Source organism: Nelusetta ayraudi, unplaced genomic scaffold, assembly GCF_046127955.1.
Source record: "Nelusetta ayraudi isolate G7.1 ecotype Tasmania unplaced genomic scaffold, CSIRO-AGI_Nayr_v1 ptg000106l, whole genome shotgun sequence".
Classification (NCBI taxonomy): Eukaryota; Metazoa; Chordata; class Actinopteri; order Tetraodontiformes; family Monacanthidae; genus Nelusetta; species Nelusetta ayraudi.
This window is the reverse complement of record NW_027466156.1, coordinates 1,244,546-1,261,082: the sequence shown is the minus strand read 5'-3', so window position 1 is coordinate 1,261,082 and position 16,537 is coordinate 1,244,546. Positions and strand designations below refer to the sequence as shown.

General features: G+C 48.7%; 2 protein-coding genes across 2 annotated transcripts in view; one reads left to right on the top strand and one right to left on the bottom strand.

The window, feature by feature from the left end:
• Window positions 1-979: 979 nt before the first annotated feature.
• The window catches only part of tns1a (tensin 1a), a 56,669-nt gene continuing 41,111 nt past the window's right edge, over window positions 980-16,537 (bottom strand). The window contains exons 18-35 of the mRNA XM_076048648.1: window positions 14,340-16,067; window positions 13,542-13,619; window positions 13,155-13,300; window positions 12,511-12,661; window positions 10,382-10,450; window positions 9,869-9,901; window positions 9,596-9,677; window positions 8,993-9,492; window positions 8,822-8,908; window positions 8,570-8,698; window positions 7,796-7,891; window positions 7,633-7,710; window positions 5,399-5,470; window positions 5,209-5,235; window positions 4,929-5,097; window positions 4,365-4,433; window positions 4,242-4,271; window positions 980-4,126 (exon numbers count right to left, since the gene is read on the bottom strand). Coding sequence (XP_075904763.1) covers window positions 3,997-4,126; window positions 4,242-4,271; window positions 4,365-4,433; window positions 4,929-5,097; window positions 5,209-5,235; window positions 5,399-5,470; window positions 7,633-7,710; window positions 7,796-7,891; window positions 8,570-8,698; window positions 8,822-8,908; window positions 8,993-9,492; window positions 9,596-9,677; window positions 9,869-9,901; window positions 10,382-10,450; window positions 12,511-12,661; window positions 13,155-13,300; window positions 13,542-13,619; window positions 14,340-16,067 — 3,674 coding nt within the window. The 3' untranslated portion in view covers window positions 980-3,996. The remainder of the gene's footprint in view (window positions 4,127-4,241; window positions 4,272-4,364; window positions 4,434-4,928; window positions 5,098-5,208; window positions 5,236-5,398; window positions 5,471-7,632; window positions 7,711-7,795; window positions 7,892-8,569; window positions 8,699-8,821; window positions 8,909-8,992; window positions 9,493-9,595; window positions 9,678-9,868; window positions 9,902-10,381; window positions 10,451-12,510; window positions 12,662-13,154; window positions 13,301-13,541; window positions 13,620-14,339; window positions 16,068-16,537) is intronic.
• Window positions 10,706-12,555, top strand: LOC142903151 (C-type mannose receptor 2-like). The gene has a single exon (XM_076048644.1). The coding sequence runs from the start codon at window positions 11,607-11,609 to the stop codon at window positions 12,336-12,338; it is 732 nt and encodes a 243-aa protein (XP_075904759.1). The 5' UTR covers window positions 10,706-11,606; the 3' UTR covers window positions 12,339-12,555.

Here is a 16,537-nt window from a genome sequence, read left to right as displayed (position 1 = left end):
GTCTTTTTTTTTTATTTTTGGGGAATTTGTTTTAAATGCAAACAAACCAACAAAATGAACTCCTGAGCCTTAATCATATCGGTGGCGCTGCGTCGACTCCACTGGTGTGTGTGTGGCGCCGACGCTAAACTTTGCATAAAACAATCTGAGCACATTCATTTCATCGGTGGGCGGGGAGGGGGGGGTCTCCAAAGTGAGACCCTTACCCCACCTCAAAGATCTTTTCTTTTTTTCCTGTCCTGTTGATTTGGCTTTTGAACAGCAACTAATGCTCACAAAAAGGTCTCTGAATATATCACAGCTATAAATAAAATAAGTAACACCGACACATTGCAACAGTTGTGGAACCAGTGGATATTTTATGATTCATGTAATGGAATGCCATATTGTATTATTTTCAGTACTTTGTGTCGTCGTCGGATGCTTCTGTTTTTCTTAAGACAAACAAAAAAAAGTTGCTTCTCTCTCTTTGTTTTGTATTCACAGTTTATAAATACATCGGCAATGACTTGTATGATACAGCGCATTACGGTAGAGCTATAAAGGAAATATTACATTTTTTGGCAGCTGTTAATAAATGTGTTTCTGGTAACTTTTACCCGTTGGACCCATACCTTTCTCTGTCGCTCAGTGGTTGCGTGCGTGCAGGGGCGCGCGCATCCTTGAACAAAAGTGTCTTCTCAAAAACGACCACTTGGGGTCGCCAAGTAATGCTTTCTTTCTTGCTGCGTTTCACATTTAAGGGACGATCCAGTTCTACACGTCTGGAAGGGTCAGTGGGGTGGAGCCAAAACCTGCCGTGGAAGAGATGCGGCGTCGGCGCCCTTTGTGACGTCACAGAGGGCCGACTTCCAGCACCATTTTAACCCCCCCCTCCACTCCCCAAAAAAAGATTTTGCAGCAATGATTTCAAACGCTCCATTTGAGAACAACCAATAAGGAAAGACTTGCATGAAGGACTGAAGACAGCGAGACAGCGTGGATGTAACTGATCTGTATTGCTTTAATGTTTTCTTTCCTCCTCGGGAACAAGGTCAGCCATGACACAATGAGAAGCACAAAAGAAAAAACTGAAGAAAAAAAAACCCTGAACTATGCCACCCTTTTTTGTCCATCTTCAGCATCACATTCATTCATTAAAAATGACTAGCCCTCCTCCATACACGTCAGCAGGGAGCAGTGCATGATGGGAATTCTCAGTGGGACCGGGAGACTTTTTTTTTGTCATCTCCACCATACATTCTTCCGTTTGTCTGCAACGCTGAAAGAAAAAAAAAACGCTGCGAAATGAGGATGAAAAAAACCAAAGAAAAGACAAACAAAGATGAATAAATAAGAATAAATAAAGGTTTGCCGGTGTCTCACGCCGCATCGACCTGAACGCTGTCTCGTTTTGGTTTAATGGTGAAGTGCTTCAGCACGGGTTTGTTTTTCCTGGACGTTAAAAAGAAAGCGTCAGGTGGGAGGATGAACATGGAAGAAGGGGAAGAAAGGTGAGCTCGCTCGTGCAGGCTTTCTTAGCATTGACGCAGTCTTTGGCGGTAAAAATCGGAAACGGCTCAGTCCCTAATAAATAAATCCTGGTGGCTGTTTTCGGTATTGCATCCAACCTTTTTTTTTTCTCTTTTCTCTAATTTTTTTTTTTTTTTTTTTTTTTCACTTTTAAATCCCTGTGCTAAAAGTCGTCACTAGCTTCTATCGGACGCCAAACTAAAAAAACAAGAAAAAAAAGATGCTTCTTATTCATGCAGTCAAGAATCATTCGTAAACCCAAAATTGATAAATCAAGAATAACAATCCCGCTCCCTGCAGCTCCACAAAAAAGTCGTAATAATAATAATAATAAAATGGCAACAAAAACAAACATGACAAGCCCGGAAAAACAAAATAAACATACATGTACAAAGTAATGTACACCATATATTCAAACACATTTCAAAGTGGTCAGACTTTGAATTCATTAGCCAAAATAAGTCTATATATTTATTTATTTATTTAACTTTTTTTTCAACGTTGTTTCTTTTCTTTTTTTTTAAATCTCAACCCATTTAGGTCATCTTCTTTATCGAGACTGTACAATATATGTATATATGAGTTAACCATGAGGGGCCATAAGCAACAAAAATAAATACTTTTTTTTAACTCTCTCGCTCAATCTCACTAGTTTCACCTTTCAAAGTAGGATATCTATGTACATTTGATATGGATACTCTTGACGTTAGCTTATCGTGAGTGGCTGAGCGTGGAGGTTGTGCGCGCACAGTGAGGAAAGTTTTTTTCCATTGTTTTGTAGTTTTTTCTCCCTCTTACTTCTGGTAGTTGCAGGTGAGGTTTCTTCTTCTTCTTAATTTTCTTCTTTTTCCGTCTAAATGCAGGAGAAAGCAGCAAAAAAAATTAAATAAAACTAAAAGAAAATAATATTGGGAGCATCCTCGGGGAGAAGCGTGGGAGAGGATGCGTTTCCGGAAAAAGGAAAAAGAAAATCGGCATCATGTGACTTAAACGTTGTCGTTTTTTTTTGTCTACGTCTGGTGCGGAGTATAAAAAAAGTCTATCTCATGCACTTTATTGACAAGTCATACATCCTTTGTGTGCTTGTCTCCATTAGTTTTTTTTTTTCTCTTTTTTTCTTCCTAGCACAACGCATCGATTGTTTTTTAATGAATCTCTTTTGGGGGGATGATGGAGGGATGATTGAGGGAGGGGCGGGGGAAGTCTCGGGGGGGAGAAGTGCATCATGGGAACAACGGCATGCATTAAAGAAGAACAGTGCATAGGTCCAGGTAGTGGCGGTAGGATGTGGGGGAGGCTCCGGTCCAGTCCAGTGTGTCTGAACCAGAGGTTCCAAAAGCCTGAGCGGGTCGGCGAGCGAGCAGCGCCACCCTGTGGACAAATAGTCTCTGACACCCCCCATTCCCCCCACCCCCATCCCCGCCCCCACCCCATTCTCTCTTCTCTTTGCTCGGGGGGGATTTTTTTTTTCCAGGCAATCCGTGAGGAGGAAAATGAGCCTTCGTGGAGGTGATAATGCGTATAAGTTGTGATGGACACAAACTGTGGCCACTGTTTGCATTTTTTCTTTTTCAATTTAATTTCAAACCTGCTTTTATTTTTGTAATTTTTTTTGTTTGTTTTTTTCAAAGTCCGGTCTGCCATGCACAGTTTTTCGATCAGTGGCTATTTCACTGCAGAGCCCTTTCTAACACACAACAGACCCGTCAGGAAATGAACTCATGACGACTTCCTCTTCCTCTTTTCTTCTTCTTCTTTGTTTTTTCTGTTCTTTTTTTCTGGGTGGAAGGTAGAAGATCCGAGCTTAAAGGTCAAGCTAACATGCATAAGGTCTTCAGGTTTGCTAAAAAGCCGACCAGGCTAACTTCTGTTATTATTTTTTTTACATTTCCTGAAGACAAAGTTCAAGGACGAACCAGTTTATCTCTTTTTTCCTTCTTTTTTTGAATGTGTGAAGTGTTCAACGTTTCGTCTTTTCAAAAAGAGGACATTAACAGTAATGGCTTCAGAGCTACGTCTGTCGTTCTTGCACCTATGTTGCTGCTACCTTTGGTAAAACAATCGACGGGGAGGAGGAGAAAAAGAAAAGACAACAAAAAAACCCTGAAACATCCCTCCGCATTGTTTCCTCCAACCAAACTCAGAACACTTTCCGAAACTTGTCTCCTCGCTCAGTTTTTTTAAAAAAAATTAAACCCTACGAGGGTAATTTTTTCTTTCCTCCACATTCGAAGCTCCACGTTGCAACATCCGCTAGCTTCACTCTGGGCATCCGCGCTGAAAAAATATATCCTTCTTATCTCCTCGGGTCAAAGACACCCTAGCGTCGAGACGAAAAACCAGGAAGAGGGGAAGAAAACGAAGAGACGGAGACGAACCCAGAGAGGAAATGAAGAGGACGTCGTCGTCATCGACTCCCCGGCGATGAAGGAAGGTCTTCGGAAGAAAAAAACGTGGCTTTTTTTCACCGTTTTATTTTTTCTTTCACCGCTTCATCACCTTGGACACGAAGCCAGTGATGGCTGTAGCGGGCTGATCCGGATCCAGCTCGGCAAACAGGTGGCTGACGTTGTCCGTTGTGCTTCCTTGTTTCCTGGCCACAAACCCAAACAGCCTGGTGGAGGAGTTAAAATATACATATATAAAGTTAGCGTGCAGGTGTCTAATTTTTTATTTATTTGTTTGTTTGTTGTCACAATATTGCAAATGTTTTTGCCATTTGATCTTACCTGACTGAGCCGCCTCCTTCTTTATCCCACCTGGGACGAGACAGCATGAGATTATTCGGATTGTTCGGAAAAGTAAACAACCAAATTACAATAATTTTTAGGTGGGGGAAAAAAGCTTCTTACTTCCTGTTCTGGGGATCAAGGTCACAGTAGGTCACCGTGTTGATAGGATAGTGCCGCCGGAAGAACAGTCTGAAGGGAAGGAGGGAGGAAAGACGTCCATTGAATTGGCAAATTTTGTCGAGGTCAGGGTGTCTTCTAAAAACGGCCGCTTGAGGTCGCCAAAGAAGCGTTCTGTCAGCAATTCTCACATATAAGGTTGTCAGTGGCTTTCTCTAGATATATTAGACAAAATAAAAATATATGTAGGCAAAATATTGTGCCACACAATGGGGGGTGGGGGGTGCCTTTTTGTGATATCACGAAGGGTCCATTTTACAGACCTCTTGGACTTTTTGCATGGGGGGATTTAAAAAAACAAGGTTGTTTCAGGAGGCAGAGCCACACCTGGCGGTGAGCATTGTCACTGACCTAGAAGGGGGTATTATGGTTAACTGTGACATCACAAAGGGCTGGTTTCAAGAGGAGGGGGTGGATGATGTGGATGGAAAAATAGCATTGCTTTTGCAGTTTTTTCCTTCTGGTCTTTAATGTGTTTTTTTCCTGCTGCTTGCTGCTTAAACTCACTTCCTCTGGCTGTCAGTGAGCGTGATGCCCTGCTGCGACACTTTAAAGTGGACGGTGGTGGCGTCGGGCAGCGGGCTGCTGGCCAGCGTCTGGCTGATGGCCTTGGCCACAGCCTGAGGCCCCGTCAGCGACTCCATGTCTACCGAGTTGATGTAGAGGACGTTGCACGCTGCACGACGGTGGCGGGAAAAAGTAAAACATTCTCTTTAAAAGGTCAAAGGGCATCATCAATGACAACAAGAGCAAAACAAAACGGTGCAGGATGTGTTTTTTTATTTACCGTGAGCGTCCTCAGGAACCTTCTGGACTGTAGAAGGAAGAAAACAGAGCAAGTGAGTTGAATTATATTCATGATCAAAACACTTAAATGGCAGAACTTGTCAGTAAAACCCACTACAATTCAACCTCTTCAATGCTCTACAAACATTAAAAGTCTGATTTTATTGTTCTTTTGAGTTTCTTCCACTCACCTGCGCCTTGTTTGAGGAGCTCCATGACGGGGTCGGTGGGCGTGGCCAGTTCCAGTGCTTCTTCATTGGGGTCTGCGGACGACAGAACAGCAAGAGACAAAAGGTCGGGGTGGTTTGATAGGTTGGGACCAGGAACTGGGAACTAGGTTCTCGAAACTAGGATCTAGGAACCTCAACGAAGGACGAGAAACAAGGATCTTGTAACTAGAACATAGGAACTAGGATCAAGGGACTAAGAACTAGAAACTAGGAACCTGGAACTAGGAACTAGAAACTAGGATCTGAGAACTAGGATCTAGAAACCTGTTACTAGGATCTAGAAACCTGTTACTAGGACCTGGAACTGGAAACTTGGAACGAGGAACTAGTTTATAGGAACATGGAACTGAGCAGTGGTGTGGCCACCGGGGTGGCTGGGGGTGGCACTGGCTACCCCTGGAATATGATTGGCCACCCTGCCCGGCCACCCCCACCAGAGCTGCCAATCAGTTTGTCAATCAGCTGCCAATCACTTTGTCCGAGTCGACATTCATTCACAATTGATTGAGGATTCACGTCTAGATGCATTTCAACTCTTCAAGCTTCAACTTTGCGGAAAAGGAGAAAACAAGGGTAACTAAACAGTCTCTCTGTGCGGTCTTGAATGATGTACAAATGTTTAAATTAAGTTAAGTAAGGTGTGTCTACAGTTAGCGCCATACTCTAATTAGCATAATGAATTGAGATGTATGAGAAGCATTAGCCTGCGCCGGTAAATGTGGAAAAACAATCGTCACTGCAGCCCCAAGCAAGACTTACTAACTAACTTAACTGACACACTCACTGTATGTATCTGTGTGAGCGCCTCTGTCGCCTATTAAATAAAAGTTTCTTCACAAAGTACAAGTGTCGAGGCTTTTTTAAGTGGAGGTTAGACTTTTAGCGTTAGCTTTTAGCTCGACCAGTCGTGTTACACGCAGCTACACGCAGCGTTCACACAGCCTTGTGTGTTTCATTTTAGTGATTTTCTGACTTTATTATTTCTAACCAAATAATATGCATGATTTCTTCAGGGGCAGACGGTGATAGAGACAAAGCAGGATGAAAAGGACTCAAAAAATTGAGACCTTTTTCACAGTTAAGAAAAGAAAAGCTGCAGATAATGGTGATCAAGGTATCAGTCAGTCACTGCATCCTGAATCAGTCACACTCAAAGTCGCACACCACCTCTGCATTGGGCTGGACTGTGGAATGGGCAATATTAATTTAATCTAATTAAATTCTGTTTTATTACTTTGTTTATTTTAATGCTCTTTATTTTTGCTGAATGGAAGTGTGGTTGTTGTTTTATGAGCTAATGGATAGACAAGTGGCCTTTAACATAAGACGTTTAAATGAAGTGAATAGGATATGTCCACAATGTCAAGAAAGGAAGCAGGGTGTCTTTAAAATCGATAACATTTGAATAAGTATTAAAAGTTTAGTTGATGTTATACTTGTATTGACATTTTGAGTAGTTGATAAAACTTTTCCCAGGAACTTTTCCCAATGATGAGGTTGAGGGCCCATCATCTGCAATTCAGCATTCTGCAGGTAGTCAACACCAAAACAAGCGTATTCAGCTGTCATAATCCTGTTTGTAAATAATACACATAAACTGTGTACTTGTAATATAAGTCAAACTTTGGTAACTTGAATGTAATTCTCATGTGTATGCACTTTGTACCTGTTATGAATTAAAAAAAAAAACATTCATAACTAAACTCAGTTGTTTGTTTCCATCTCTATAAGTTAACAAAGATACATAGATACCTATGAAACGCTTGTTTATCTTGCTGAAACTAATACTACTAGGTTACTAGTACTAGATACACCAGTATACTCTCCCGGAGCACAGATCAACTCATTCAACTCACTCATTTTACGCAGTCAGATAAGATTTCTAAATGTTGGATGCTACACTGTTTTGTGCATTGTTTTGGTAAATAAAATAGTTATATTATTCATACCTCAGCCTACCATTTATTATGACCTAAGACATAGGGCATTTCAAAAAAATAATAAATGTCATTACAGTGTGCCACCCTTCCATAGTCTGTGCCCCTAGCTTGCCCCCCCAAGAAAAAAAATTCTAGAACCGCCCCTGGAACTGAGAACTAGGAACTTGTAACTAGGATCTAGGATATAGGAACTAGGAACATGGAACCAGGATTTAGAGGAACTAAAAACCTGGAACTAGGAAGTACGGTCCTTACCTTTGGTGGGGATCATCAGCTTGCAGGGCAAAGCCAGCGGAGTCATGGAGTGTTGGTAGACCAGAGCCGAGAGACAACCTACGAGAGCAAGAGTTTTTTTTTCAAACAGTCTCTGACCTGGCAGGCAACTGACCAATCAGATGGAATGGAGGTGGGCACTCACCAAAGTAGGGCTCGTTGGGACAACCCTTCAGCCGCACACCTTTGGCACTGGTCTCGATCAGGAAGTGGCGCACCAGCTCGTTGGTCAGGTCGCCCACTGGAGGGAAGGCAAAAAAATACAGGGGGAGGGTTGAAGTCTCATCAGCTGAGGCTTAACATTTCAGATGGAGAGACATTTAGTCCGCTGTTGACAGCCTCCTTGTGAAACAGATCTGCTCTGTCGGACCTGCCACATGTCTGGAAGGGGACAAAACCATTTGATATCAATCAAGACTGCACATTTTGCCGGAGGCCACAAGTGTGTCTTCTCAAAAATGACCACTCGGGACCGCCAGAGCGACTTTCACGCTGCTTGAAGATCTTAAATGTTTTTCTGGCTATAACAAAATGTATATGCATATACGTATATATATATATATATATATATATATTTGTATGTATATATATATATGTATATATATATGTATATGTATATATATATATATATATATATATATATATATATGTATATATATATATATATATATATATATATATATATATATATATATATATACGTATATACACACATATACATATCATGTTTAAGAATATGTTTTACTCACCAACCAAGAGTTAATGTGCCCTTTGTGACATCACACAGTAATTACCATATATATTACCAATATATACCAATAGAATTGCATAGTACAGTTGTACAGTTCAGATTTCTTCTCCCGATTCTCGTGCCAATGCCGTGCGTGTCCATTTCAAGACGTGAAACTTTTCTCCAAACCTTTCTTGCTCTGCTGGACGGTGGGTGGTGGACAGGCCACCTTCATGGCCAGGCCGTAGGCACCGCGGAAGGAGTGGCTGTCTCTGATGATGAAGGCGCCGGGCTCGCGGTCCTTCAGCAGGTTGATGGCTGGATGGAGGAGGAGGAGAAGGAGACAAAAAGAGGAAGAAAGACGGAGGGCTCGGTTTAGCGGGGGAGGTTGAAGAGTGGGCGGAGTCCCCTGAAGGCCTAAGCTCCGCCCCCCAGCCTCACCTTGCTCCCGGGAGATGTCGGGCTTGTACCAGTACTTGGACGTGTCCTGGACAAACTTGACGTTCATCTTGATGTCTGGGTAGCCATCTGCCGGAGGAGACACAGGGTCACAACAGAACCTGTGGGCATGGCCTCCTAAATCCCGCCCACCTCTGTCCACGGCACACTCACCATATATGGACTTTGAGACGTCGGGCAGTGTGTGTGCCCCGGACAGGTTGCTGCAGCTGCTCTTGTTGTCCGTCCTCTCGGCGTCCCCGCTGGACATGTGCCTCTTCTCGGGCAGCTGCGGTGAGACGGGGAAGGCTGGGGTGGGCGGTGGCTGGGTGGCGTCCTGGCGGGAGGCGGCACCCAGCTCGTCGGGGGTGGCGTGGCCCCGTCGACCCAGCAAGGGGCTCGGGGGGACGCCACCGGCGGAGGCCGCCACTTTTCGGCCCACAAGTGGGCTGGAGGGGATGGGGTCCCTGCTGCCACCAGCAGGGGGTGGGTGGCGGGCCAGCGAGGGGCTGGCCTGGCCCAGGCGGCGCTGGAGGGCGGGGCTCGGTGGCGTGTTGGTGGCCACGGTGCGGTGGAGGGTGTTGGGGCTGCCGGGCACTGTGTGCACGCCCATGACGTTGACCTGCGAGCCCTCGGGGGAGGCGGGGCGGTGGGCAGGCCCAGGGGAGGGGCGGCTGGACGGAAACGAAAGCAAAACGGAGAAGATGTCGGGTAGGATTGTTTTTTATTTTTATTTATTTTTTTTTATTTTTTTAGATTTCCAACACAGCTGCTCACCCGTCAGCACCGTAGACGGGACTGCCGGACGACAGAGGGGTGTGGAAAAGCTGCGCTCTCGAGTCAGCGAAACCGTGATCGTCTGCTGAATCAACACATAGAAAAGAATGCAAACACAAACTGAGCTACTCCAGTAATGACAATAATGATAATGAAAAAAAAATAGAGGTGCACAAGTGGAGAAAAAGCGTGAACCTGTGGATGAAGAAGGAGGAAGAAAGAGGAGAGATGCAGCACAAGAAAAGAAAAAAAAAACAAACACAAAAAACTTACCCGTACCTGCGTCTCCATCATTAGAATCTGAGTCTGAGCAGCGAGAAAAGACGAGGGGGAAGAAAAAGAGGAGGAAGAGGAGGAGAATGGGGTGTGTGGAGGAGGAGGAGACAGGAAGCAGAAGGGTGAGCGCGATAAAAGCAAAGGATGAACAGGACACATTTCTTAAATAAGAGCAGTACCCATTTCATCTCCATAGAGGGCACCAGAGGCTTACGTGACTCAGCCTACTCAGCGCTACAGCGAGACACTGTGCACAAAACTGTGCCACTTTAATTCATCTCATCCCCGCTGTGTGCGTGTCTGTGCATGCGTGCGTGACACTTTCAACTTTAATCCCGGCATAATTCTGTAAATCTGAAAGCCGAACTTTGGGATTCAGTCAAAAAGCGAGCAAAAAAAGATAAAACGTTTTAAATAAAAAAAAAAAAAGAAGAAGAAAAAAAAATACAAAATAAAAGTGGAAATGAAGACAAAGCAGCAACTGCACGTTCCATGTGACGTCGCACTGACCTGATCCGAACTGCTGCTTCAGGCCCAGCGCCGACAGAGGAGTCTTGGCCAGACCTGCAGGTGACCGAGCTACGAGGGGGAGGAGAGAGAGGGAGGGGTGAGGTCAGAGTAGGAGGAAGCACCGACGGCAACAGGAACAACTGACTCTCAGGATGAAAAGCAGGAACGACGCGGATGGATGGAATGGGAAACGCCATGTTTATGGACCCGCGTGATGAAAAATCAAGTGTGACCGCAGATGTAAAGTGCGTTATAAATAAAATCTATTATTATTATTATTATTATTATTATTATTATCATTATCATTATTATTATTATTATTATTATTATTATTATTATTATTATTATTATTATTATGATCAACATTGTTGATGATCTGCCTCCGTCCTGTCCCCCCTTGACTTCTTCACCACTTCTGACCACCAGGGGGAACAACTGGGCAGAGAGTGATAAAGTGATGGCCACAGGCTCACCTTCACCATGACGATGATGATGAAGTATGTTGTTATTGCTGATGTCAAGGCAGACAATGCAGCAGGATCCAGATCCAGGATCCAGATGTATGGATGCATGACACTTTTTTTTTGTTGCAGAATCTTACTGCAACAGCTGTGTGTGTTTGACCGTCGAGTGCAGCTGAACCTGGAGCTCAGGACCAGGACCAGGACCATTGGACCAGGCCTCACTGAGGCTAGGTAGTTAGCCATTAGCATCGCCTGAGTGGTGGCAGTCTGGGAGCTAGTTAGCAATTAAAATTAGCAGGCGGTGTGGTGGCTGAAGAAGTGGGAAAAAAACATCCCCTTCGCTGGAGTCTTGAAAGTTTGCATCTTTGCATTTGCATTCATTTGCTTCCTTCGAGAGGGGGTGTGGACGGGGGGGTCTAACTGATTTGCCTGGAGAGAAGACGCGACTTGGAGAGAACATAGCTGGGAAACTGCCAGCTGTGCGTGCTGTACCACTCAGATTCTGTTCCATTCTGTGATTGGCAGTGAGTCATTTTGCACTGGCGAACATCTACGACAGGACTCTCTTTAGCTTCGTCAAAACGCGGCCGTGTCGCCGTTGGAAGACTTTGGCAGCTGATTGGAGGAGCAGCAGGTGGTCAGCCCGCCCACCCGTCATCCTCCTCCCTCTCGCTCACCCCTACCCTCCCCGCACGCCCACATGCAAATGAAGCTGCCAATAAAGTGGCGGCAGCAGGAGGTGCGACTCCTCAGTTCCAGCCATGGCCTGCATCCACCTGCTCCACGTGCTGCTGCTCGGCCTGCTGCTCGGCTCCGCCCCGACCGACCCCAAGTACATCTTCATCACGCGGCGCCTGAACAGGAACGCTGCCCGCAGCTTCTGCCGCCTCTACTACACTGATCTGGCCCCCGTCCAGTCCGCAGACGACCAGCGGCAGCTGCGCTCACTATTGGGTGCGGCTGCCTTCTACGACTTCATCTGGATCGGCCTGGAGAGAGATGGCCGGGGTGGGTGGAGGTGGGCCGGCGGCGGCGAGGTCACGACCTTCTTCTGGGACGAAGATCAGCCGGACAACAACAACGAACAGTACGGCGCGACGAAGGCGTCGCGGTGGCACGACACTGGCGGCGCCTTGCTAAAGCCTTTCTTCTGCTTCCATGCTACCGTGGTGGGGCAGCTGCGCAGCTGGGAGGGGGCGCTGGAGCACTGCAGGGGGCAGCACCGAGACCTGGCCTCCGTCTCCTCGCCCACGGAGGCGGAGCTGATCAGGGCGGAGGCCAGCCGCCATGCCGGGGAGCGGCTCTGGATCGGCCTGCGCTTCCTGGCGGGACGCTGGCTGTGGACGGACGGGCGGCCGCTTAGCTACTGGGGAGGAGACAGCGCCCCCCAGTGTCCACGCTCCAAGATGGCATGTGGGGCACTGTGGGTGCGCAGCGGGGCGACGTGGGAGGCCCGCGACTGCGAGGAGCAGCTGCGTTCTGTCTGCTACTGATGGCCTTTTCATGCGCGCTAGCTGGCTTTAGCTCCTGATAACCATCAATCTGGCTGATTCTCACTCGTTTTTCTGCTCATCGCTTCTGCTTTTCATCCAATAAATTTGAATCCCCCCAAACAAATCTGTTGGAGTTTTTTTTTTTCTTTTTATTTGCTCAGAGTGAACCTACACATGTTGAAGTAAGGAGTCTGCGGTGACACGGGGAAGCGAGGGGTCTGAGGCGAGTTCTCACCACCACCGCCACTGCCGTAGGGGGCGCTGTGGGCGAAGCCGTCCGCCTCCACGTCCTCAAACGCTTCGCGGTAGCTGTGCACGAGACCCTGGGAGACACAAGCAGCGCAGCCAGACATGTAAATTTCTTCATGTAAATTTTAAAAAATATAATAATTTCTTTAACAAAATTAACATGTACTGTATTGATATATCAGTTTTTTTACATCTAAACTTGCAAAAAATGAATTAATCAATTTTTTTGATATTTGATAATAAATGCAGAGGAGGAAAGAAAACAGACCCGTGTGATGTCACAAAGGGCACAGTGACTCCTCCTTCTCTTCTTCTTCACCCCCTGACGAAAACCACGTGTTGGCCCCGCCCCGTTGAGAAATGCCTTGTTTATGTCCCCTTCCAAAACGAATTGGAAGGTCAAAAATACCTTTGTGATGTCACAAAGGGAATTATACCTCCTCCTCCTAGGCTTGTGATCACCCTCCTCTCAGCCAGGTGTTGGCTCCACCCCCTTTGAGACACGCTTCGCTATCAGAAGGAAACTGCAAACAGCAGGCTAACCGCAACCTTTGAACCTGATCTGACCTCTCGGGGTCGTCCGCCCGGGTTGAGCGCCAGGTTGTGGGCGAAGTCCGGCGAGTCGGTGCCACTCTGGTACTGGCCCTCACTGGTGGTCCGGCGGCGGCCCGTCTCCTGGGTCACCTCGGGGGTCATCCCCCTGGAGCGGACACCTGGAAAACCACCGGGAACCAGGAAGTGAAATCACAGGTGAGGACACAAGAGAGAGAGAAACTGCATTTCCTGACTGAGGGGTCGAAATTGATTGAGACAGTTTGCAGAATAGTGAGGAGGTGCTGGTGAAGTGAAGGAGTAAAAGAGGAAATAAAAAATGTCATGGAAGGAAGAACAAAAAGCAAATTAAACTAATAGAATGATCATAATCAAATAAAAGCGTGAGGCGAGTGGACAAACCAGAGAAGGAATAGGAGCGGTGGCGGTCAGACTGTGGTGTCATGCTTTCACTGATGCCCCGGATACGAGCGTTGTACTCTGTTTCCCCGGGGAGGAAGGGAGACAGGAAGGGAGGGGCAGGAGGAGGAGGTGGAAGAGGAAGGGGAAGTGGAGTGCAGAGGAGGAGAGAAGAAGAAGCAATGGAGGAAGGGGTGGGTCCACACGGCAGCCCAGATGGATCGGACAGAAAAGGAAGACAGAAGAAGAAGAAGAAAGAAAAAGTTTTTTTTTTTTTAGAATGAGACAATGACAGAATTTTTTTTTTTCCAGAGGATGACATGCAAGTACAGCGCCAGCCCACTGGGAGGCACCCGGGGGCCTCCTCCAGGTGACGGCCAGCCCGTGACAGCTTTTATCCCGGTGCGCAGTGGCTAATTCTGGGCACTGCAGGTCTGTCGGCTAGCGTGCCGCTGGGGGGGAGCTAAAGGCGAAAGTTATGAGGACGACTGAATCATGTTTTTTAACAGCTCTTATACAGAGCAGGAATAATGATAAAAAAAAAAAAACAGGAACTTTTCACAATCTCGAGCGTGGCATCAAAGTTTTTTGCAATGTTGAAACAGCGACTCAGGAAAGAAAAATGGTAAAAAAAAAAAAAAAAAAAAAAAAAAGGAGGAATAAAATTTAAAAAAAAGCTAAAATAGTCGCGACTCTGCGGCTCAGCAATGAACTATGGGAGCAAAATTGCCCAAAATTTGATTCATATTTGTGCACCAATCGTGTTTTCCTGGAACAGCGCCACCTGCTGATTTATCTTACCAGCAATGCGGTGCGCCACCAGGCCCTCCAGGTTGAGCGCCTCCTCCTCGCCCTCCTGCTCGCGGGGCAGCGACGACGACGACATGTCCTTAGGGGGCGGGCTGAGTGCCGGCAGCGGCGACGACGCCAGGCTGCAGCCCGGGTAGGGTGACGACGCCTGCAGATCGGGGGAGTGTGGGGACCTCGGCGGCACTGGTGCTGCTGCTGCCACCTGCTGGCTGAAAGCGGAGGCAGGTTCCAGCACGTGGTGGTGCTGCTGCTGCTGCTGCTGCTGCTGCTGCTGCTGCTGCTGCTGCTGCTGCTGGTACTGGTGTTGGTGCTGCCGGGTGTTGAGGTAGGGCTCGGGGGTGTGGCTGGGCGTGGCGCTCTGCTGCTGGTAGGGCTCGGACCTCCCGGCCGACCATGGCGCCCCCTGCAGGAGGAGGAGGGAACCGTTGGCTTGGCCGTGGATGGCCGAGTCGCCTTGGTAGGAGGGCCGGGCCAGGCTCTGGGAGAAAGGGGGCGGGGCCGGGGGCGGGGCGCTGTGCGACTTGGACATGTGGGCGTGACCATGGGCGTGGCCATGGGCGGGGTCCAGGTCCAGCATGAGCATGTTGAGCGCCTCAATGGACTGCTCGATGTCCCGCTGGGAGGCCGGCAGGAGCGGCAGGCTGTGAGTGGACTGCAGCGGGGGTCCGAAGGGGTCATCCGGCAGGCTGGACTGGTGCCAGGTGCTCAGGCCTCGCTGGACCGCCTCCCGGCTGCTGGTGCTCCTCTCGGGGGCCCGCGGCATCAGCTTGGGGTTGCTGGAGTCCAGGCCGGGGCTGCTAGCGCCTCCTGCTGGCTGCCGCTGCCCGGAGGACTGCGGCCGCTGGTGGTACATCCCGTCCCCGTTCTGGTAGCGGCCGGGCTCCAGCAGAGGGTGCTCCTGCACCGGCATCTGGTTGCCCCGCTCCAGGTAGGGCCCGTCGTTGTTCTGCCGCCGGCCGCCGGCCACTGTGGGGGGCTGGTAGTAGTGGTCCCGGCCCTCCAGGGAGGACGGCGTTCCCAGGCTGTCCACGCTGTTGCCCTCCTGGCTGTTGGGAAGCTCGTCGTCCAGAATGTCCGTCTCTCGCTCGCCCCCCTCCTCCTCCTCCGCTGACGGGGCGGCGACGAGCTTGGCGTGCCCACCGTTGACGTGCACCTGAGCCGGGACCAGGTGCCGCACTCCTCCGCTACCACCGGGGCTGGTGGAGGTGGAGATGTAGGCCTGCCGACTGGGCGGCTCAAGGCCGCTCAGCAGCTGCTCCAACTCCCGCTTCTCCTGTGGGCTGAGGCCCGGGTGGGTGGCGCCCAACACCGCCGCCGCCGCCGCCGCCGGGTTCCCGTGTGCGACTCCAGCACCCCCGCTGCCGCCGTGTGGTGGTGCACCCGACTGACTGTGTTCGTCGGTGCGGTCGGTCTTGACCGAGGCGGTGGAGTTGCCCGAGTCGCTGCTCACCGAGAGGGTGTGGTCCACCGCCGGCAGGGAGGCGTGGCCCGTGACGGGGAGGGTGTGCTCGGCCGCCTGGGGGGGAATCTGCTGCTGCTGCTGCTGCTGCTGTTGCTGTTGCTGCTGCTGCTGCTGCTGCTGCAAGGGATTCTGGGAGCCCGTCAATAGGTTCTCGTGGAGCGGCAGGCCATTGATGGTGACCACGCCCTCCAGGGAGTCTTTCTTGCGGACCCGGGCGTACAGGCTCCCGTCCAGAGGGCCTTGGGTGTGGCCTGCGTCTGCAAAGACACCAAGATGGAGGGCAAAATCAGAACAAGCGCAGCAAGTTCTCCAGGTCCCTTCCATCCAATCACACGGCAGTGTGTTGAGTTGCAGGGGAGCACGGTGACCCTCGTCTGACACCCGTCTTGTTACCAGCAGCAACACGGCACCTCGCCACTGCTATTTATAGACGATTTGTCAGCGGCCACAGAGCCCCGGTCGGTCACGTTGCGTCAGCGCGAGAGGTCACATGGTCCGGGGGTCGGGGCCCACTAGAACAGCTGGTCTCAGGCAGAGCCCGGAGCCAGTCAGAGAACCGTATCCCAGAACTGTACAGTAGCATTTAGCGCTGTTTAGCTCTATCTCTCGCACTATACATGACAATTTTTTAATAGGATATTTTTTTGTCCTGAGCCATATGCAACGGAGTTTTCCTTTTGTGGACACTTTGTGTGTTTGGCATCAGGCAATGAGTGACGTGTGTGAA

Excerpts from the sequence above, each read along its gene's own strand:
- LOC142903151 (XM_076048644.1), top strand. The coding sequence starts at position 11,607 with ATGGCCTGCATCCACCTGCTCCACGTGCTGCTGCTCGGCCTGCTGCTC.